General features: G+C 45.5%; 1 protein-coding gene across 1 annotated transcript in view; it reads right to left on the bottom strand.

The window, feature by feature from the left end:
• The window catches only part of RARS1 (arginyl-tRNA synthetase 1), a 165360-nt gene that overhangs the window by 5743 nt on the left and 135684 nt on the right, over nt 1–23933 (bottom strand). The window contains exon 14 of the mRNA XM_040344670.1: nt 2900–3147. Within this exon, the coding sequence (XP_040200604.1) occupies nt 2900–3147 (248 nt within the window). The remainder of the gene's footprint in view (nt 1–2899; nt 3148–23933) is intronic.

Below are 23933 nucleotides of genomic sequence, written 5' to 3'. Positions count from 1 at the left end.
TACAACATTTTAAGCTCTTTAGCGCCACCCTTTGGGCACCTTCTGCCAATGTTGTGTTTGGTGAGCATGGCTTCCGAGCATGCCTGTTTGTACTTTGGACTTGTGTACACACGCTCCAAAAATCCAACAACAGACCGTCTGCCATCCAACATTTGTCTGTGGAAAATCCGACAGCAATTGTCCAATGGAGCATACAAACAGTCAGATTTTCCGCCAACAGCCTGTCATCACACAATTCCTGTTGGAAAATCCGATCATGTGTAAGAGGCTTTAGAGACTTCTCCTACCTAAAAGCTTTAACCTGCCAAAACATTTGTAAATCTCTTCACTGGGATTTTAATACTCCTGCCTGCCAAACTGCATAGCCCACATGATGACACCACTAGTTCCTGTTGAGACATTTTACATCACCTGCCTACTCACTGGACTTTACATCACCTGCCTACTCATTGGCATACATTTCCTATAAGCTACATGGATCTTTCAAAAAACTGAAAAATACTGTTTTTTTTTTTTTAATAGGAAAGCTTGGATATCTTTACAGCTATAGGTGCTGTAATTGCCAGTAGTGACCTTGATAGACTGGATTAACACCGTTGGTGTGAAAAGGGTTGTATAGTTTCCTTTTGGGACTGTATCCAATGGCGTTGTTAGGGGGGGGTGTGAGTGCGGCAAAAAGCCCTGGCTCTCTATGGTAGTTTTTTGGACCTCCCGGCGCCACGGCCGTGCTAGCCTGGCATGTGTGTCTTTTTTTCCCCTCCTTCTCCTCTCTCTCACTACTGCTGAGCCTGTAAACTATTCTCAGCCCTGGCAGCACTGCACACTGCCCTGTCCTCCCCGAACCCCAGCTGTCGCCTGGGTGTTTCTGAACTAAGCCACCCACCCTATGCTGGTGCGGTAACAGGCATGAGGGTGTCGAATTGCAATGTTGGTGTCCACTGTCCTCTGCCACCCGAGGTATGCTGTTATAAGGGGGAGGGTGCGTTGGCATGTAGTCCGTCGACCAGTTACACCACCTGAGCGGCCCTGAGCTGGTGTGACAACAGGGAGGGGTGTTTCGGTTTGTGTCCAGCGCTCTGTACTCCTCTGATAACTGGGATGGGGGGGGGGGAGCTGCTTCTGTCATTTATTTTAAAGTTTCATTTTATGGAATAAAAAATCCATAATAAAAATAATGATACAGATTTGGAAAAAAAATAAAAAAATAAATCAATAAAAAACACAATTTGGAAGCAACAATCTCAATTTATTTTTTGATTGCACACCGATTTGAGCAGGTTCTTAATAGCCTCATATGTTTGTGTATTAATACTAGGGTTAAAAGCGCCCATGCTGCCGAAATGTTTTGCAGACGCTTCGGCAGCACTGCCCAGTTCATTTTTGGGAGCCCTGTATACAGCATTTTATGGCACAGTGGGAGCGTTTGATGGCACAGTGACTGTATTTAATAGGCACAGTGGCTGTATTTAATAGGCACAGTGACTGCGCTTCATGGGCACAGTGGCTGCTTTTAATGGCATAGTGGCTGTGTTTCATGGGCACAGTGGCTGCATTTGAGGGCACAGTGGCTGCTTTTAATGGCATAGTGGCTGTGTTTCATGGGCACAGTGGCTGCCTTTGATGGCACAGTGGCTGCGTAAAGTGGGTACAGTGGATGCGTACAGTGGGTACAGTGGCTGCGTTTGAAGGGCACAGTGGCTGCGTTTGAAGGGCACAGTGGCTGCGTTTGAAGGGCACAGTGGCTGCGTTTGAGGGCATATTGGCTGCATTTGAGGGCATAGTGGCTGCATTTGAGGGCACAATGGCTGCGTTTGAAGGGCACAGTGGCTGCATTTAATGAGCACAGTGGCTGCATTTAATGGCACAGTGGCTGCGCGTTTGATGAGCACAGTGGCTGCATTTAATGGCACAGTGGCAGTGTTTGAAGGCACAGTGGCTGCGTTTGAAGGCACAGTGGCTGCGTTTGAAGGCACAGTGGCTGCGTTTGAAGGCACAGTGGCTGCGTTTGAAGGCACAGTGGCTGCGTTTGAAGGCACAGTGGCTGCTTTTAATGGCATAGATAGTGGCAGTGTTTAATGGGCACAGTGGCTGATCAGTCGTTGGCTGTGGCTTGTGGATGCAACCAGTGACAGAACGCACCGCTCGGCGGCTCCTCAGGAAACGATCCGGGCGGATGTCATAAGACAAGATCAACGAGATGTTCCCACTGGGATTTTAAAGTGTAAACAACACGTTTGAAAAACAGGCCTGGTCCCTAAGTGGTTAAAGGTTAAATCAGTAGTCACCAGTCAATGTAAAAGACAGCACTGAGAGACATAAATGAACTAAGATCTATAGCTCTTTGAGTGTAAAAGGGTCTTTGGTAGACTTTTCAAACAGAGCAGCAGCAGTTTTAGCTGCTTATCTCATTCTTCTTAATTGTAATCAGAAGAGACCAACTATGCTTTATTTCCAACCTCTTCCAATTTTTTCTGTGCGGGTGAATGTGTGTCTCCAGGCATACCTGGAAATTGCGGCGCATCACCAATATTTTGAGATTTTATGGTTCTATTGCAAAACTCCATGTAACAGAATAAATGTCCACATTTCACGGTCTTGCTGGGTTCTCTGCTGCGTTAAAAAAGGGATTCTGCTGTGGGGCCCCAGGTTAACAGGCATTTATTGTGCAAGAGTTTTCACACTAAAATGGGGGGAAAAAATTATGCATCAGAATTGCTGGCGACTCTACATTAACTTAATTTCCAGCAGCACCATCCGTCATTTAATTTTACCCTACTCACCATTCAAACTAGAGTCACAGGCTAAGTTCAGGACTATTATGTCCAGACAAATCGACAGCTTAGAAAAAAAAAATACTTTTTAACGGCTGCTGAAAAAAAAAAAAAAAAACAATACTAACCAGTCTGTCTGTCTTTCTCCACACAATAGCAATTATCATAGAACTCTGTGAAGGTGGTGGCCAGCTCATACAGGTAATCACATAGTATATGCAAAAGGAGGTCATCTAAGATCTTCTGCAGAATTTCTGGGAATCTCAGGATACATTTGCCCAGTTTCCACTCCTTCTCATGCTGCAAAGTGACCTCGGTCTCCTGAGCTGCTTTGTGCAGAGTCTCCTCACTGATGTTTGCCAACCTTGCTATAGATCTGAAGACATAAAAAGCATATATTATTATATAACTTGATGTATAGCCAATATAATGAATGTTAAATAAAATGCATATAAAATACTAGAGGCTGGAAGGCTGGGCAGCATTTAAAGCCTAACTTCAGTCAAAATGTAATGTTTTAGAAAACATGAAGCAGTAAATTTTTTTTTAAAAATGCTGGAAAATAAATTATGCAAATTAAGAATGTGTTCAGAAATAGAAGTGTTAACAGAGGTTTCTTGCAGGTTTGGGATACGAATCCATCAGGCCATACAATCAGGGAGTGATTGGCCCCAAATGTATTCTGCAACAGGACAATGATCCCAAACATGTAGCCATGTCATTAATAAATATCTTAAGCGTAAAGAACAAGGAGTCCTGGAAGTGATGGTTTGGCCCCCACAGAGCCCTTATCTCAACATCAAGTCTGTTTTGGATTCCGTGAAGAAAAATAAGGATCTGAGGCAGCCTAGAACCACAGAAGGTCATTGGTTAGTTCTCCAAGATGTTTGGAACAACCTAACTGTTGAGTTTCTTCATAAACTGCATTCAGAAGCACTGTGTGTACGTAGAATTGATGCTGGTTTGAAGCCAAAGGGTAGTCACATCAAAGATTGATTTGATGTCACTGTCTGTGTCCAATTTTTAATTAATTTTCCAAAAATTGCGACAAAAAAATTTCAACTTCAAAAAACTTGCCATGCCTCTTACTAAATACCTTGGACCCACAATCCAAGGAGCGGCTTCAGGCTTTCTAAGGGCCTTAATTTATGTATCTAAATTCCTGACTATCACATTTTTGGAGGTCCTAGAGCACCAGGACAGTGGAAACACCCACGAAATGACCACATTATGGAAAGCAAACACCAATTGTGGGTCTTTTGAAGACTTCATTTTTTTGCCATAGGTATTTGGAAAATGTGGAATGAAATTATTATTATTTTTTCTTATACAAAGTTGTCAATTTAAGAAGATATTTCTCACACACTTAAAATTTCAACCCAGACCAATTCTGCTACCGTTTTTGCCAGTGTATAAGGCGACTGGGCGTATCTGACGACCCCCTAATTTTACAGTTTAAGATTTTTTGCCTGTACTCACCGTATAAGACGACCCCCCTTCCGAGGCTTCCGACGCTTCATATTTCTTCCTTCTGAAGCCATATGCTTCTTCATTCTTGCTGAAACCATATTCTTCTTCCTTCTTGCTGGAGCCAATCACAGCGAGTGATGTATTCTATTAATGAATACAAAGCCTAATTGGATTGGCAAAAACTGTAACATCATCAGCCCACGCCTCTCTGACTCTCAAAGACAATCCGAGCAGGCTACTGTATGTAGCCTGCTCGGATTGGCAGATGTTGTTACTATAACCCTGAGCAGGCTCTGTATAAATTTGAATACATCACTCACCGGGATTGGCTAAGTGGTATATACTGTAAGTAGACAAAGCTACATACAGTATTACCGCACATCCAGCAGGCATCCAAGCAGCTGACCCGGCGTATAAGACGACCCCCTGCTTTTTGGACAGTTTTTTTAAGTGTAAAAGGTCTAGCATCACCTATAGCAGCCCCTGTTCCTATAAGACAAGCAAGCCTAGACTACTGGTACGTGCCTGCCCCAGGAATGCAATGAACACTGGCCAGGAAGTACAGAAGGCTAAAGAAAGGAAAAACAAAACAGTTCCTGTGATTCCAGGAGTGCAGTTATCCACAGGGGATGGCTGGGACTGGTGTCCTGCAGGAACGTAGTCAGCGGGATGTGCAGATAGATCAGTTGAGGCGCAGACAGCGACATGGTCAGCAAACAGGCAAAGGATTGGTCCTGGCAACAGGTAGAAATGTGGTCAATAAACAAGCCAGGGTTAGTACAGGCCGCAGGCAGAGGCAACACTGCACTGGTGTGACGATTATAACAAAACACTGTTGCTGACATACACTGGTCTGGTGACACTGGGACTGGTGCAGTGGTCATCAGGAAAACAGTTGCTTGTAAAACTGGTCTGGTGTGATGGCAAACAGGGACACTGATTATAGCTACACTGGTCTGGCGACACTGTGGTTGGTGTGGCAGTGATTGCATAATTGTGACTGGCTGCACTAATAGGGCTCATTCACACGTGGGGTTGGGGGCAGTAAAACGTTGCAGTTGAGCCACCCTCAACTGCTATCCCCTTTAGCTGCAGAGGCACATGCCATGGCTGCAATGCTTTGGTTCGCAGCTGTGGCAAGAATTATACACCTGTACTCGCACCGATCGTGACCCATTTAAGGGAATGGAGTTGTTTGTGTGAGACCCAAGCGGTTAAAGCAGGTGGTGAAGAGACAATACAATGCCTCCTTACTGCCTGTCAAATGCTTTCTGAAGAGCGATTCGAATATGGATGGCTCTTCAGAGAGCATAGCACATGTGAACAAGTCCTTATAGTGACACTGATTGCTATAGCGGTGATCAGGGACATTGTACCTGGTGTGGAGGAGATCACGGACACTGTCACTGGTGTGGCGGTGACCAGGGACACCAACTGCTGACAGGGTGTAAATAAATAAAAATATATATACACACACACACACACGTCACTTTATTAGGCACAACTTTCTAGTACTGGGTTGGACCCCCTTTTGCCTTCAGAACTGCCTTAAAATGTTACTAAACTCAGGACCCTATATGTCACTATATCTGATCTCCCACAGTACACAGAACATGGAAATGCAATTATTTTAGTAAATATAAACTGCTAGACACCTTTTCTCATTAGCAGTATATAGCAGTCTTATGACTTCTATCAACGTCCAGCCAAGCACTGGTTAAAGCTTGTAGGAGGAGTTTTCTGACTGTCCTATGAGACTGCAAGACCCATGGCCCTCTCTGTCTGGACAGTGCTGATTAGCCCTGTGCGGATCACATGCATCCTCCTATTAACCACTTAATACCCGAACCAAAATGCAGGTAAAAGACCATGCCCCTTTTTGCGATTCGGCACTGCGTCGCTTTAACTGACAATTGCACGGTCGTGCGACGTGGCTCCCAAACAAAATCGGTGTCCTTTTTTCCCCACAAATAGAGCTTTCTTTTGGTGGTATTTAATCACCTCTGCGTTTTTTTTTTGGCGCTATAAACAAAAATATTTCAATTTCAATTTAAAAAAAAAATCAATATTTTTTACTTTTGCTATAATAAATATCCCCCAAAAACATATATAACATTTTTTTTTCTTCCTCAGTTTAGGCCGATACGTATTCTTCTACCTATTTTTTGTAAAAAAAATCCGCAATAAGCGTTTATCGATTGGTTTGCGCAAAATTTATAGCGTTTACAAAATAGGGGATAGTTTTATTGCATTTTTATTAAAAAAAAAAATGTCACTACTAATGGCGGCGATCAGCGATTTTTTCCGTGACTGCGACATTATGGCGGACACTTCGGACAATTTTGAAACATTTTTGGGACCATTGTCATTTTCACAGCAAAAAATGCATTGTTTATTGTAAAAATGACAGCTGCAGTTTGGGAGTTAACCATAAGGGGGCGCTGAAGGGGTTATGTGTTCCCTGAAGTGTGTTTACAACTGTAGGTGGGTGTGGCTGTAGGTCTGACGTCATTGATTGTGTGTTCCCTAATAAAGGGACGCACAATCGATGACAGCGCCACAGTGAAGAACGGGGAAGCTGTGTTTACATACAGCTCTGGGGACCGATCGCAGGACTGTAGCGGCGATCGGGTCCGCGAGTCCCGCGGCCGAGGTCACAGAGCTTCGGACCGCTGGGCTTTATACAATCACGTACAGGTACGTGATTGTGCCCAGCGGTGCCATTCTGCCGACGTATATTGTCGTTAGGCGGTCCTTAAGTGGTTAAAAATAAAAAACCCTCTTGCATTACACACCAAACTGAGCATCTACAGCCTGACTCCATAGACTATGTTATCAGAATTTTTTTAGGGGATAGAGGAAGGAGGGGAGGATCAGAGAAGCCAGGATCAAACAAATGTTTTACACAATGCAGAGAATTAACCTCTTAGGTTCCAGTGAGTATAACAAGCATGCTTTACTGCATATACAGACTGATTTTACTGTTGCGGGTTTAGTAACGCTTTCATTCTTTGTGGCATAAATTCAACAAGGTGTTGGAAACATTCCTCAGAGATTTTGGACCATGTTGAAATGATAGCATCATGCATTTGGTGCAGATTTGTTGGCTGCACATCCATAATGAAAATCTCCCATGCCACCACATCCCAAAGGTGCTCTATTTGATTGAAATCTGATAACTGTGGAGGCCATTGAAGTAGTGAACTCATTGTCATGTTCAAGAAACCAGTTTGAGATGATTTGAGCTTTGTGACATGGTGCATTATACTGCTGGAAATAGCCGTCAGAAGATGGGCCCACGGTGCGCGTGCACGTGAGGACGTGAGGAGCGAAGAGCTATGGGAACGATGGGAGGAAGGACGGACCGTAGCGAGTGAAGGAGAAGATATCCCCCACACAGCACGCAGTACACCTCGCAGCACATCTCGTCCACCGACCTCCATGGAGCCGTGGGGACTGCCTGTGGCCGGTCACACTGAGAGCCGCAGATAGGGAGGTAACGCCACGCTGCATCAAGGAGCGGAGTCCACGCTGGTAAGCTAAACAGGACATCCGAAACAGCACAACGACAACAGCGGGAGAGCAGCACTCGCAGCCCACATTGCTCTTTGGCAGGCAATTAATCTACACAGACGTGAGTATGTTGAGCCAGCGGACACGCTGAGCGCAGATGGACTCCTATCGCACCCCTTCTCCTACGGACCCAGAATGAAAAGGTATACTAGGTAGAGTGATTAAGCTATGCTGAAGGGGGCTCAGAGGACCGGCTAGCAGTGTTTTGTTTGAACTTACTGGGAAGGGAGACATAATAAGCACAGTGGAAAATCCAAAAAAGTTATGATATGCTGTTGGCTGCAGGATATGTTAAATGAGATATTGCCTTTATTACATGACTGAAATATGGTTGCTGGATGCACAGGGGAAATGATGTCTTACAATATATGGTCTGAAGTAAAATAAGTACACTAAACTGTGAACAGGAGGACACATAGAGGAGAAGTAGTGAAGAGAATTGGAAACTTGGAGATAATCAACTGCCTGCCCCAGATGGCCTTAAATGAACCTGAATAAACAGGGTAGACAAGGACACACTAATTAACCAACTAATTAATCAACTAACTAACGAACTAACTGAAGGGGACTATATATATCTCAAGTGGGAAAGCCTGGAAAAGATGGTATAGGCCGGGCATCACTAAATGGCGGCCCGCGGTCCGAGTCCGGCCCGAGCTGCTGCTCTTCACGGACCGCGGCGATCTCGCCATTTAGTTGCCGCTTTTGTCCCAGCCTCCTCCGCTATCATTAGCAGAGTAGAGGAGCGGACGGCGGGAGGCGGGACAATTCTGGACTGGGGGCGAGACCAGAGAGGTAGCTGCCTGTCACGTAAATCAGGATATGATCGGCTGCTAGGAGGCGGTCCTAGCAGCCAATCACCAGTTCACTGAAAATTCAACCCGGCAGCTCCCGCGCCCCTCCCAGTGCTGCTGTGCCTTCAGTTCACGATTGTCCCGCCTCCTGCTCTCCGCTCTGTGAAAGGTAGGAGTGGAGAGGGAAGGGAGGAAAATACATGGAAATGTGATGGATGGGGTGTGGGGGACAGTGATGTGTGTGGGGGGGCAGTGCTGTGTGTGGGGGGCAGTGATGTGTGTGGGGGGGGCAGTGTTGTGTGTGTGGGGGGGCAGTGTTGTGTGTGGGGGGGGGCAGTGCTGTGTGTGTGTAGGGGGCAGTGCTGTGTGTGGGGGGGATGTGTGATAGGGCAATACTGTGTGGGGGGGATATGTGAAGGGGGCATTACTGTGTGGGGTGATATGTTAAAGGGGGCAATACTGTGTGGGGGGATATGTGAAGGGGGGCAATACTGTGTGGGGGGATATGTGAAGGGGGGCAATACTGTGTGGGGGGATATGTGAAGGGGGGCAATACTGTGTGGGGGGATATGTGAAGGGGGGCAATACTGTGTGGGGGGATATGTGAAGGGGGGCAATACTGTGTGGGGGATATGTGAAGGGGGGCAGGGCTGTGGTGGGGAAGATGTGAAGGGGACAACAGCTGCGCACAAAATGAGGTGCTGCACAGAAAACGTGTAGGGGTACCATTGACTCTTAAATGCAAGGTGCAATTTCCCGCACATGTAAATTGCATGGTACAAACGCATCATGCAGCTTCCATGCGGCTGCATTTTTAAAAAGATGACAGGACCCTTTCCCAGCAGAAAACTCAGGCACAGCAACCCATTCAAACGAATTGTGTGTCGCGCCTGCACCCCTGGGCTGTGATGTAAAGAATCAAAGTAATTGCACAAAACTGCGATTCGGACCTCGGCTGGAAGAAAATGTTACTAATCGGACCTCCGTGAATTTTAATTCAATACCCCTGGTATAGGCAAATCTATACAAATATATTTATTTTGGTTTTCTGTCTTCACTTCTTTCCCCCCTCTCTCTCTTTTCTTTTTGGAGCTCCGGTCCCTTAACACACTGCCTTAAAGGTGGGTTTATCCCCCGATTCCCCTGGGACTGCGGCTGCTGATTGAAGGACATTTTTTATGTACCCCCTATACTAGGGAACTGCTGGAGGCTCTCTGATTTAGGTCTTTTCCGCATGCCCCCAGGGAGCCCTCTTTCCGGTCCCGGGTGTAGAAAGAGGAAAAAAAATAAAAAAATAAAAATAAAATAAAAAAAGGGGGAAGGAAAAGAGAGAGAAAAAAACAGGAGGGGGACTGAAGGGGGAGAAAACCGATAGTTATTCGCCCCCCCCTCTCGGATACCCCAACTGTGAATGGCAAATAGGCGAGCCCCGCTCGATTGTACCTCTGCACATGTAGATCCTGTCCGTACAGAGCCTGATCAGGTAGTAATTAAAACCGCTTATAAATATATGAACAGAGGAAAAGTTTTATGAAAAGGAGGGGAACAACGCTCTCCCTTTTTAAATAAAGGGAAGACGGAGGAGAAATAAATCCTCTGGATATCCTGCGGTTGTGCTGTACAGGATCATATAAGTAATTTCAGAAATTCCTTAGAAATACAGATCAGACATACTGATACCCCGGCCAAGTCGACCCCGGTATCAGTTTGTTGGAAATAAGGGGTCAAACTGGGGAAGAGAATCAGAAGGAGGGAGATTAATATGAGCAGAATGACAAGTAGATCGACAAAGGGGGGACCCCCTACCACTCCAAGCAATATAACTGCAACAAGCTCAATAAGACCTTTCATGACCAGAGGAGAGAGTCCACGAGCTATTGGAGCTCAGACAACGACTAAGCAACAACCAGCAAATAAGGCAAAGAAAGCTGAAGATAAGAAACCCCAGAAGGAAAACCCCAGAGAAACATCTATGGAATCAAGAGGAAGGACCCCTAGGAAGTAGATTGGAAAGCAGTAGGGCTGATGAACAAAGTCCAGACGCACAGTCCCCCTCTAAGAGAGAAATGGCAGAGATGCTGTTAAAATTGGAAAATGTGATAAAGGGTGAAATACAGAACCTGAGAACCGATTTTGGCCACATGTTATCCAGAATAGAATCAGCAGAGGAACAATTAGAGAAACAAGAACAAGAATCAAACCTATTAAAAGATCAGATTGATCGGATCCAACTACAGCAGAGACACATTCTCTATAAACTAGAAGACCAGGAAAACAGAAACCGGAGACAAAACCTAAGGATAAGATCTATACCAGAGAGGAGGGGTGAGGACCTTAGGATAATAACTCAGATGATATTCAACCCATTATTGGAAAGAACAGCAGGCAATCCAATTAGGATCGAAAGGGTCCACCGGGTAGGAAATCCGAAAAGAGGGGCCTCCGAGCGAACAAGAGATGTCATAATAAGGTTTCGATCATATGAAGATAAAGAAGCAATCTGGAAGAGATTGAGGGGACATCCCCCGATGGTATTTGAAGGGGCAGATCTCCAGATATTTACCGATGTAGCCCCAGAAACTTTGGCAAGGAGATGGTTGTTAAAACCACTCCTAGAACAAATGATAGATCTGAACATCAAATATAACTGGGGCTTTCCTTCTTGTTTAATCGGGACAAAAGAGGGGAGATCTGCGACATTGAGATTCCCCGAGGAGTTAAATGATTTTTGTAGGAAATTGGATATGCAGGTGCCTGATCTACCAGGTTGGGAGTAGGGGGGAGGCGGAGACGGGAGGGGGGGGGGGAAGTGGGGACTCCCCCCCCTCTCTATTTCTCTGCTCGGTCTTATGATGTACTCTCTCTCCCTGGGGGCCCCTTTGGAGGCTCTTTTTCTTTTTGTATGCCACTGTTTTTTGGGACCTGTGAGGACCCCCCCGGAGACAGGGAGGAGATGGTCCAACCTCCCCCCCACCCCTCCTGGTGAAAGAACAGGAGGGGGGGAGGAATTCCCAAACCTCACCCAGAGCGAAACTGAACCAAGACATGGAAGATGGTTCAGTGGTCTTTAATAGGCCAATAGAGGGGGTGGGGGGGAGGAGGGGGGAGGGGAGGTGGGGGGGAGGGAGGAAGGGGGGGAGGTGGGGGAGGAAGGGGGGGAGGGGAGGGAGGGGGGAAGATACCCTATCTCACCAAAACAATCAGAAGAAAGCGTAACCAACAACCAAGATGCCAGTAATTAAATGCCTATCATATAACGTAAAAGGTCACAATAGTCCATCAAAGAGACATAAGGTGCTAAAGGAATTGAAGAGGTATAGGACAGATATAGCTTTTCTACAAGAAACCCATCTTACATTAGGATCAAACATAAGGCTATATTCCCCTGACTTTCCCATATGGTATTATGGTGACACCATTTCTAAAAGGGCCAGAGGGGTAGCAATTGGAATAGCTAAGGGGACTCGGTTTGTACTAACAGACCGATTGACAGACCCAGAAGGGAGATTCCTCTTCTTAAGGGGAAAACTAGAGGAGGAGGAATATACTCTTGTAAACATATATGCACCGAATACCTCCCCGATGAAATACCTCCTGGGAATTTTGGGGAAATTAAAAGACTTTAGGAGGGGAAAGATAATACTGGGAGGAGATCTAAACTTCTGTATGGACACAAAGGTTGATAATACATACCAGACATTAGAAACTCAAGAAAGGCAATTAAGAAAGGTAAAGGGTAGTCTACATAGAAGCCAATTAGTAGACACATGGAGGATCTTTAACCCAAGCAAACGAGATTATACATTTTATTCTCATGTACATGAGAGCTATTCCCGGATCGATCACATTTTCGTCGAGCATAGAATGTTAGATGCAGTGGTCGAGACAAAAATAGAGACCATGACGATTTCCGATCACGCCCCAATTAGCATATCCATAAATATTATAGACAATCAAAGGCCCTATCAAAATTGGAGACTAAATGAGAAACTACTAATAGAAGAGAAAAGTTTAACGAGGGTTAAAAAAGAACTAGAGGAGTATTTTAAGACAAATAAGACAGATGAAATCTCGGCAGCAACATTATGGGACGCCCATAAGGCGGTGATTAGAGGGGTGTTAATTTCTGAAGGAGCAAGGAGGAAAAAAGAAATGAATAGTAAAAAGGAAAAATTAGTTGATGAGATCTTCAATTTAGAACAAATACATAAGAAAACTGGTAAACAACGAGACCTATATCTGGACCTATTTAATAAGCGGAACGAACTTAAAGAACTTATTGACCAGGAAACAAGAAGGGAATTTAACTTGGTGGCAAGGGAGAGATACAGGTGGGGAAACAAAACAAGCAAACATCTGGCTCGGATGGTACAAAAAAAGAAATCAAGGAATTATATAGATAAAATTAAAAATTAAAAAGGAGAGGTCTTGCATACAACGAAAGATATTGCTGAAACATTTAGATTATATTACGAAAAACTATACTCAGTAGAACAAAAAAACTGGCAAAAAGGCGAGAAAGAAAATAAAATCACAGCATTTTTAGAAGAAGCAGGGCTATCAAAAGTCAGTCAAGTAGACGCAGAGGGGATGGATAGGCAAATTACGGAAAACGAAATTAAATTAGCACTATCAAGCTCTGCCTCAGGTAAAAGTCCGGGACCAGACGGCTTTACAGTAATGTATTACAAAAAATGTAAGGAGATACTTCTGCCAAGGCTATGCCAGTAATTCAATGGGCTCGGAAAGGAGTATGAACTAAGTAAAGAGGCATCAGAGGCAACTATCACTGTTATCCCTAAGGAAGGTAAGGACACCGGAAACTGTTCAGGATACCGGCCGATATCTCTGCTCAATACAGATTTAAAACTGTTTGCAAAGGTATTGGCCGGGAGAGTTAAACAGGAAATGACGAAATTGGTGTACCCGGATCAGACGGGTTTTGTACAAGGCAGGGGTGCCCTTTATCGCCACTACTGTTCGTGCTCTCATTGGAACCCCTGCTGGCCAGGATCCGAAACTCTCAAAAAATAAAAGGGGTTAAAATAGGAGAGGAAGAACACAAACTTGCGGCTTTTGCAGACGATGTCCTCTTTTATTTAATGGAACCCAAAACATCAATTCCAAACCTTCTAAATCTATGCAGTGAATACGGAGAAATTTCAAACTTTAAATTAAACATCACAAAAACGGAGATCATGAGCATAAATATAAGCAAGATAGAAGAGCAACGCCTGAAAACGAAGTACAAATTTGCTTGGGTTAAATGCTTGGGAGAAATTAAGACAGAAACAAAAAGGGTGGAAAACAGAGCAATATCATGGATAGGACGAATTAATTACTGCAAAATGGTTATCTTACCAAAAATTCTATATAAATTCCAGATGATCCCCATTGCCCTCCCGGGGACACTGTTCTCTGCCCTTAGAAAACTAATTATGAATTACATATGGAGAAAAAAAAAAAAGAAGATGGGCCCACTGTAGTCATAAAGAATGGATGGACATGGTCAGCAACAATACTCAGGTAGGCCATGGCATTTAAACAATGCTCAAATGGTACTAAAGAGCCAAAAGTGTGCCAAGAAAATATCACCCACACCATTACACCACCACCACCAGCCTGAACCATTGATACAAGGCAGGATAGATCCATGCTTTCATGTTGTTTACGCCAAATTCTGATCCTAACATCTGAATGCCACAGCTGAAACCAGGCAACCTTTTTCCAATCTTCTATTATCCAATTTTGGTGAGCCTGTGCGAATTGTAGCATCAGTTTACTGTTCTTAGCTGACAGGAGTGGCACACAATGTGGTCTTCTGCTTCTGTAGCCCATCTCCTGCAAGGTTCGCTATATTGTGCGTTCAGAGATGGTATTCTACATACCTTGGTTGTAACAAGTGGTTCTTTGAGTTACTGTTGCCTTTCTATCACCTCAAACCAGTCTACCCATTCTCCCCGACCTCTCACATCAACAAGGCATTTTCATCCACACAACTGCTGCTCACTGGATATTTTCTCTTTTTCGGACCATTCTCTGTAAACGCCAAAGATGGTTGTGCATGAAAATCCCATTAGATTGGCAGTTTTTGAAATACTCAGACAAGCCTGTCTGGCACCAACAACATTCAAAGTCACTTAAATCCCCCTCCTTCTTTATTCTGAAGCTCGGTTTGAACTTCAGCAAGTCGTCTTTACTACATCCAAATGTCTAAATGTATTGCGTTGCTGTCATGTGATTGGCTGATCCAGCCCCCTTAAGTTAATACTTTGTAAGCATAAAAGATAGATGAAGGATGGATGGCCGCACTCCAAAAACCATACAGGTTGTCTTTTATTAAATGAACAGCAGATACATCACCAGATCAAAACAACAGGAACAGCCGACGTTTCGCACAAAATCAGTGCGTACTTTGTAGCGCCACCTTTTGCTGTGATAACAGCTGTAAGTCGCTTGGGGTATGTCTCTATCAGTTTTGCACATCGAGAGACTGACATTTTTGCCCATTCCTCCTTGCAAAACAGCTCGAGCTCAGTGAGGTTGGATGGAGAGCGTTTGTGAACAGCAGTTTTCAGTTCTTTCCACAGATTCTCGATTGGATTCAGGTCGGGACTTTGACTTGGCCATTCTAACACCTGGATATGTTTATTTGTGAACCATTCCTTTGTAGATTTTGCTTTATGTGTTGGATCAGTGTCTTGTTGGAAGACAAATCTCCGTCCCAGTCTCAGGTCTTTTGCAGACTCCATCAGGTTTTCTTCCAGAATGGTCCTGTATTTGGCTCCATCCATCTTCCCATCAATTTTAACCATCTTCCCTGTCCCTGCTGAAGAAAAGCAGGCCCAAACCATGATGCTGCCACCACCATGTTTGACAGTGGGGATGGTGTGTTCAGAGTGATGAGCTGTGTTGCTTTTACGCCAAACATAACATTTTGTATCGTTGCCAAAAATTTTGATTTTGGTTTCATCTGACCAGAGCACCTTCTTCCTCATGTTTGGTGTGTCTCCCAGGTGACTTGTGGCAAACTTTAAACAACACTTTTTATGGATATCTTTATAAAATGGCTTTCTTCTTGCCACTCTTCCATAAAGGCCAGATTTGTGCAGTATACGACTGATTGTTGTCCTATGGACAGAGTCTCCCACCTCAGCTGTAGATCTCTGCAGTTCATCCAGAGTGATCATGGGCCTCTTGGCTGCATCTCTGATCAGTCTTCTCCTTGTATGAGCTGAAAGTTTAGATGGACGGCCAGATCTTTGTAGATTTGCAGTGGTCTGATACTCCTTCCATTTCAATATTATCGCTTGCACAGTGCTCCTTGGGATGTTTAAAGCTTGGGAAATCTTTTTGTATCCAAATCCGGCTTTAAACTTTTCCACAACAGTATCTCGGACCTGCCTGGTGTGTTCCTTGTTCTTCATGATGCTCTCTGCGCTTTAAATTGACCTCTGAAACTGTTACAGTGCAGGTGCATTTATACGGAGACTTGATTACACACAGGTGGATTCTATTTATCATCATTAGTCATTTAGGTCAACATTGGATCATTCAGAGATCCTCACTGAACTTCTGGAGAGAGTTTGCTGCACTGAAAGTAAAGGGGCTGAATAATTTTGCACGCCCAATTTTTCAGTTTTTTATTTGTTAAAAAAGTTTGAAATATCCAATAAATTTCGTTCCACTTCATGATTGTGTCCCACTTGTTGATTCTTCAAAACAAAATTACAGTTTTATATCTATGTTTGAAGCCTGAAATGTGGCAAAAGGTTGCAAAGTTCAAGGGGGCTGAATACTTTCGCAAGGCACTGTATATATACAGCCCTAAAAATTTCCACTTGCCTACTAGCATTTGGCGAGTGGATTTAAGCTGGGGGCGAGTGATGACAGGGCTGCATGACCAATCTCCCTCCAATCTGTGCCTACACTTAGAGTCTCGATGAGATTGGCGGCCGAAGAGGAAAGGTGCATGCTCGGGAAAAGTAGTCTGGTGAGCCACGCACAGGCAGAGCAGTACACAGGTGCTCTCCTTACAATTCTCATTAAGCCATGGGACCTAACAGTATGACCTCTCTGAGCCTGCCCCCCTCCCCCGGGCCCCGACCAATGTAGCTGGAGAGCAGAAAGTAATGAGAGAGGTGGAGGATTGCAAAAATTACCACTCCGGTGCAACGCTCACTGAAAGTTGCCCTAACATGAGAGTGGCAGCCTTCTAGTTTGTGCAGTTTTCTTCTCCTTGTGCTCTAAGTAAGTGTCCAACAGTTTAGCCTGAGCACTGTGAACAGACTGGTCTCAATGTGTGCTGTGCACTGTCAGTGTGCGCTGTGCTATGGTGTCAATGGCTGTGCAGTTGTGTGGATCTCAGCGCTGGATTGTACTCCCTCCCGCTGTGCTGCAGCTCCTCTCCTCTCTGCCAGCCTGAATAAAAGGGGGAAGTGGGGACATGCAAGCATGGAGCTGCACACACAGGCTCCTGATGATGAGATGAATGGGAGAGAAAGAGAGGATGGATGGGAATTGCAGAGGAGACAGCAAGAGAATGGGGAACAGACCCAGTTCTAGTGCCATGTCCCTCTGGTCTGCCTCCAGTGCCCTGTCCCTCTGGTCTGCCCCCAGTGCCCTGTCCCATTTTGTTAAAGTTGTTGTTGGTAATATTTAATTTTGTAACTTGATTCTGCATAAAACATTGTAATTCCATGAGATAATCTATGAGGGTGTGTTTACGGGTGCAATTAGGCGCAGGGCAGTGTATGAATTAGGTGGGGCAACTGGTGGCGAGTAACTCTTGAGGCCTGGCTAGTAGCTCAGGACTTGAAATTTTGAGCCCTGTATATATATATATATATATATATATATATATATATATATATATATATATATATATATATATATATACACACACAGATATATACACAATATATATATATATATATATATATATATATATATATATATATATATATATATATATACACACACACACACCATATATATTGTGTATTACTACCCCCATAGGAGCTGCTGGTTTAGATTTTGGGTTTTGCACGTTACCTTTCGGTTCGTTGTCCAGGAGAGGAAGTTTGTAGAAATTGCAATGTCCACACAAGATGTAAAACCTTCAACTGTAGGCTTTATTTTTGCTGCATAAAACTTGTGAAGAGAGTATAGAGAGAAGAGGAAGGTTCAGGTACGTGGTACAGAATGCACAAAAAGTATTCACCACTCACTTCTGAGTGGGTATTGCTCACCCGGATAGACCCTTCACACATGGCCGAGCAGCCAGAATGATGCACGGACAGTATAGAAACATTCTCTGCCACAGACCAACTGAGAACACAGAATGGATAGCCAGAAATCCTCTGCCACAGGATTTAAAGTCCCGACCTTCCTGCCTTACAGAGAAAGAGCCTTTAAGCCAATCCGGCGGACTGCAAGACAAATTTGCGTAGTGGATCCCTTTTCCTTAACGAGATTATCAGGCCTATCCCAAGACATCAGCTTGCTTGCTTGTCTCCTCCAGGGCAGGTCCTCCTCTGGTTTTCTTTGATAAGAAGCTTCCTCCACATGGACGGACAGCTTGGGATCCCCTGTAAAACCATAGGCCCCAGCCAGCATAGCTGGGCCTACTCGATAGGAACACAGTATTAGACCAACGTGGTCCCAAGACTGAAATCACGTACACCCACCTTGTGCCAGGAGGGCCACGAGGCGAAAGACCCCGAAAAACGGCGTCTGCCCCTTAAGCATCCCCCCCAGCATGCACAGCGGGGCACCACCCCCACTGGGCCACGGCCGAGAACCACAGCACCACCACAGCCAGAACAGAGGCAAATTTAAATAGAATCAACAGAGTCTAAGCCCAACTATGGCTCAGACGCCCCCTAAATTTATAGTAGCGCCCCTGTCATTGGCAGCCCTGTGCTACACATATATATATATTATACAATTTTTATTTTTACATACTGTCACAAGAGTAGTGTACTGTCATAATCAACCTACCCACAGAGTAAGTCTTCAGAAACATGGCAAAAGCAGAGGTAATTACAGCTATTTAGAATGGAGTCTGAAAAAACTGTAATGCAACATCCAGTTCTGCAGGGTCAGGCTACTGCACAAAGTTAGACAGAGGAAAGGCACCTCCAGATAGCTGACATGTAGAGCTCAGATTGAGTGTGTAGCAAGCAGTCTTGATTGAAGGAAGAAAAAAAATTATTGAAGAATCACAGAAAAGTTACAAAAAGTGATGCATGCTGGGAAGAGAAGGAGCTACCCTAAGTTGGCCTACAGATTTTTTGTTTGACAATGTCAAATCCTCCTGTAGGTAGCTGTATAACCCAACAGTAGAGGACTTCCTTTATCCCTTAAAGTACAGCCAAAGCTCATTTGGCTGTACTCCTATGGATCACAGGAGTGCAGGGCTACAGTCCGCTGTCTGCTGACCTCACAGGGCTGGTCCAGACTCAGATAATAGGATTTTTATAACAGCTTACCTGTAAAATCCTTTTCTTGAAGTACATCACGGGACACAGAGAAGCATAGTAATTACTATGTGGGTTATAGAGTCTACCTTCAGGTGATGGACACTGGCACGCCCTTAAGGCAAGAAGTTCCCTCCCCTATATAACCCCTCCCATACCGGGTACCTCAGTTTTGTAGCAAGCAATAAGTGTCCCAAATACCCCAAAAGAGGGGCGGGAGCTCTGTGTCCCGTGATGTACTTCAAGAAAAGGATTTTACAGGTAAGCGGTTATAAAAATCCTATTTTCTTTATCGTACATCACGGGACACAGAGAAGCATAGTAATTACTATGTGGGACGTCCTAAAGCAATGCCAATGAGGGGAGGGAGACCCCAAAAGATAAGCCGGGCGCCATTAGACATGAGGAATCAAACTGCAGTCTGCAGCACACTGTGCCCAAAGGCGCTCTCCTCATTTTTTCTTATGTCCAATTGATAAAATTTAGTGAAAGTATGGACAGACAACCATGTCGCGGCCTTGCAGACTTGAGCCATGGAGGCTTGATGATGCACTGCCCAGGAAGTACCCACCGCTCTAGTGGAATGTGCTTTAACCTTAAACGGGGGAACCTTTCCCCTCAAGCCATAGGCTTGAGTAATGACCTGCCGAATCCATTTGGAGATAGTGGACTTTGACGCTGCCTGCCCACATCTGGGACCTTCTGGCAGGATAAACAATGTATCAGTCTTCCGGACCTGAGCAGTAGCCTTAAGATAGATCTTAACCGCTCTTAATACGTCTAGCGTATGCAAAGACTTCTGCTTTGCAGAACTAGGTTTTGAGAAAAAAGAAGGGAGAACAAGATCCTGATTCAAATGAAAATTTTAAACAACTTTAGGAAGGAAAGCCGGGTGAGGCCGTAGGACCACTCTATCCTCATGGAATATAAGGTACGGTTCCTTACAAGATAAGGCCGCCAACTCCGAAACCCTCCTAGCGGAGGTTATGGCTATCAAAAAGATCACCTTCCTGGTCAGAAGGTGATCTTTTCAAATCCCACGGACACAAGGGAATCTTGACTGGTGGATTGAGCCGGATCACACCTTGCAAAAAAGTTTTGATCAGGGAATGTGTAGCTAGTGGCCTTTGGAAAAAAATCGACAAGGCTGAGATTTGGCCCTTAATGGTGCTTAGGGCCAACTTCATGTCTGCCCCTAACTGCAGAAACTCCAGAATTCTGCCAATGAGATACCGCCGGGGATGCCAACCCCTGGTCTCGCACCAGGCCACATAAGATTTCCAAACTCGGTAATAGATAAGTCTGGATGCCGGTTTTCTGGCATTAATCAAAGTAGATGCTACTGAATTAGAGAGACCCCTTCTCTTTAAGATATGGGACTCCATAGCCAAACCGTCAAATTCAGAGACGGTAAGGAAGGATGGAATATTGGCCCCTGGGACAGTAGGTCCTGCCGAAGCGGAAGGGACCACGGTTGCCCCACGGACAGTCTTACAATGTCCGCGAACCAGGCCCTTCTGGGCCATGCCGGAGCCACCAGAATCACTGGTCTTCCTTCCGACTTTACCCTGCGAAGAAGACGGGGTAATAATTGCAGCGGAGGAAATGCATACATTAGGGAGAACTGGTCCCATGGGCACACCAGTGCATCCGTGCCGTAAGCAAGTGGATCCCTGGTTCGGGACAGAAAGTTGCCCACCTTTGCATTGAACCTCGATGCAAAGAGATCGACATCTGGTGTTCCCCACCTCTGACAAATGCCCTGGAAGATGTCGGGATGAAAAGTCTATTCCCCTGGAAGCACCTGTTGGCGGCTTAGGTAGTCTGCTCGCCAATTGTCTATTCCCGGAATGAACACTGCAGATATGCATGGGACATATTTTTCTGCCCAGGTCAGGATTCGATTCACTTGTGCCCCCCTGGTGATTTATGTATGCCACAGCTGTGACATTGTCCGATTGAACCCTGACCGGAAGACCCTTCAACCTGTCTGACCAGGCTGACAGGGCTAGATGAACTGCTCGAATTTCTAGCAGATTTATGGGTAGAGACCTCTTGGAGGTTGACCATTTCCCCTGGAGAGACAAGCCCCCCAGGACTGCACCCCAGCCTAGCAGACTGGTGTCCGTGGTCACAACCTGCCATGTCATGGGAACAAAGGACTTCCCCTTTAGCAGGTTCCAGGGAACCAGCCACCAACAAAGACTCTGCCGGACTGACCAGGAGAGGGACATAGGCAGGTCCAAGGCTTGAACTTTTTTGTTCTATGCGGCCAGAATGGCGTGTTGAAGTTCCCTTGAGTGGAACTGTGCGAATGGAACGGCCTCGAATGAGGCTACCATTTTCCTCAGTAACCTCATACAGAGGCGAATGGGAGGCTGACGCCTTGTTTTGACTAGTTGAACTAGTTCTCTTAGAGCCTCGAACTTCCTTTGGGGCAAGAAGACCCTTTTTTTGCATTGTGTCTATGAGTAGACCCAAATATTCGAGCCTTTGCACAGGCATTAAGGCTGACTTGTCCAGGTTGAGGACACAACCCATGGACTCCAAAAATGTTACGGTTCTGTGTACCGCTGAGTTTAGATCGGCCACTGATCGATCTACCAACAATAGGTCGTCTAGATAGGCTACTATGGATATGCCTTGAGACCTTAGATAGGCTAACAGTGGGGCCAATACCTTCATGAAAATACGAGGTGCGGTGGCCAGACCAAAGGGTAAGGCCACGAATTGAAAGTGGTGCTGGTTTACCGCGAAGCGAAGCAGCTTCTGATGGTCGGGGGAAGATAGGAACATGTAAGTATGCGTCCTTTATATCGATGGACGCCAGAAGTTCCCCTCCTTGCAGGGAGGCAACCACCGACCGGATTGATTCCATCCGGAAAGATTGGACTTTTAGGAACTTGTTTAAGGCCTTGAGGTCCAGAATGGGTCTTACATCCCCGTTTGGTTTGGGGACGGTGAAGAGGTTGGAATAAAACCCCAAACCTTGTTCTTCCACCGGCAGTTCTCAGATTACCCCTTGGGATAATAGATGATCTAAGGCCAATGCTAAGGACCTTCTTTTTCTGGGGTCCTTCGGGACGTTTGAGGCTAGGAAGCGAGGTGGAGGAAATTCGCTCAACTCCAGCTTGTAGCCCCCGGAGACCGTAGAGAGGACCCACTTGTCTTGGATCCTCCCTAGCCAAGCCTCTGCAAACAGCTGAAGTCTTCCCCCCACCCGGCTGAGTTGGGGAGAACCTTCATAATGCTGACTTAGCTGCTGGCTTGGCCGGCTTACGGTTCCAAGGCTTTTTGGAAGCCTGAGGCTGGCCCTGCAAGCGGCTTCCCACCCAAATTAAATCGTCCGGGAGGCCGTCGGAACTGCCTGGTACCGAAAGTACTAGGGATAGGAGAGGAGGACTTTTTAAAGGAGGGGGAACCCCTAAACCTTTTCTTTACAGGTAACACTGTACTTTTGCCACTGGAAATCTTCTGAATATAAGCATCCAGATCTTCTCCAAACAAACGCTCTCCATGAAAGGGAAACCCCGCCAGTAGTTTTTTACACAGGGCTTCAGCAGACCAGTTCTTTAGCCAGAGTAATCTGCGCATATGAACTAGCGAGAGAGTGAGACGAGAGAACTGCTGAATGGAGTCCTTGATAGCATCTATGGCAAAGCATAATGCTCTGGGAAACTCAGCCAAATTCTGGGCCTGTTGAGCCGGTAATTCCTTTAAGACCCCCTTAAACTGGTCTTTCAAGGCCTGGCAAATCCCAATAGCTGCAACTGCAGGCTGGGTTATCCCTCTAGCTGAAGCAAAAGAGGTTTTTAATAACGTCTCTAATCTCTTGTCTGTCGGATCTTTGAATACCAGAACGTTGTCTACTGGACAGGTCAAAGATTTATTTACGCAGGACACAGCTGCGTCAACCTTGGGGATGCCCCATTTTTTAGTGAATTGTTCCTCCATGGGGTATAAAACCGAAAATTTCTTGGGAGGAAGAAAATATCTATCTGGATGTTCCCAATCCTTGTAGATAAGTCCTTCCAGTAGGGGGTGAAGCGGGAAGGAATAGTTAGCTTGAGGAGCTTTTAAGGAGCCTAAAGATGAGACTGCACTCGAAGCTGGCTCTGAAAGTGGCAACTTGAAGGCCGAACGGACCATCTCAGTGAGGCTGGACCAACAACTTTTCGGATTGTGATGCCGAAAAAGGTTCTCCCAAAGTGGAATCCTCAGAATCCACTGCTTCCAACGGACCTTCTGCCATACCTCCAGAGGTTAAATCAACCTCTTCTGAGGATAAATGCCCCAAATCGAGGGACTCCTCAGAGGGAGAGGGGGACCTTGTGCGTTTTTCTCTAGAGAGAGAGGATGTAATCAAGGTCGCTAACTTCTGCTCCAGAAGCTAAGGCCAGAGCCTCCTGTGTCACAAAAACTGGAGCAGGCGGGACAAGGGCAGAACAGGCACCTGACAGCCCTGATGGTTCACCCTGGGCCTCCTCCAATTTATTAGGAGAGGAGCCAGCCGCAGGAGCATGCCCGAGATCCTCTGAGCCTGATGGCGATCCCTTTGCTTTCTTGCTTCTAGTCCCTGAGCCTTTAGCCATGATAAAGCTGAGGTACTCACAAAAAATTGCAACTACTTGCGAACCTATAGACCAGCACTGACGCTGCTATTTGATGGTTGGCAAGGTGCAGAGCCCACTATGCGCCTTAAGCAGATGACACTGTCCACCACCAGTACAAAATACTGAAAGTATGTGCACAAGATCTCTGTGTCCACCGTCAGCCAGGAACAGTGAGGTGGACTGGAGCATATAAGGACTAGGTGCAAATCACCTGACCTGCTCTGTCCTGTA

The sequence above is a fragment of the Rana temporaria genome, chromosome 3 (genome assembly GCF_905171775.1).
Source record: "Rana temporaria chromosome 3, aRanTem1.1, whole genome shotgun sequence".
NCBI classification, from domain to species: domain Eukaryota; kingdom Metazoa; phylum Chordata; class Amphibia; order Anura; family Ranidae; genus Rana; species Rana temporaria.
This window is presented reverse-complemented; position numbering and strand designations above follow the sequence as displayed.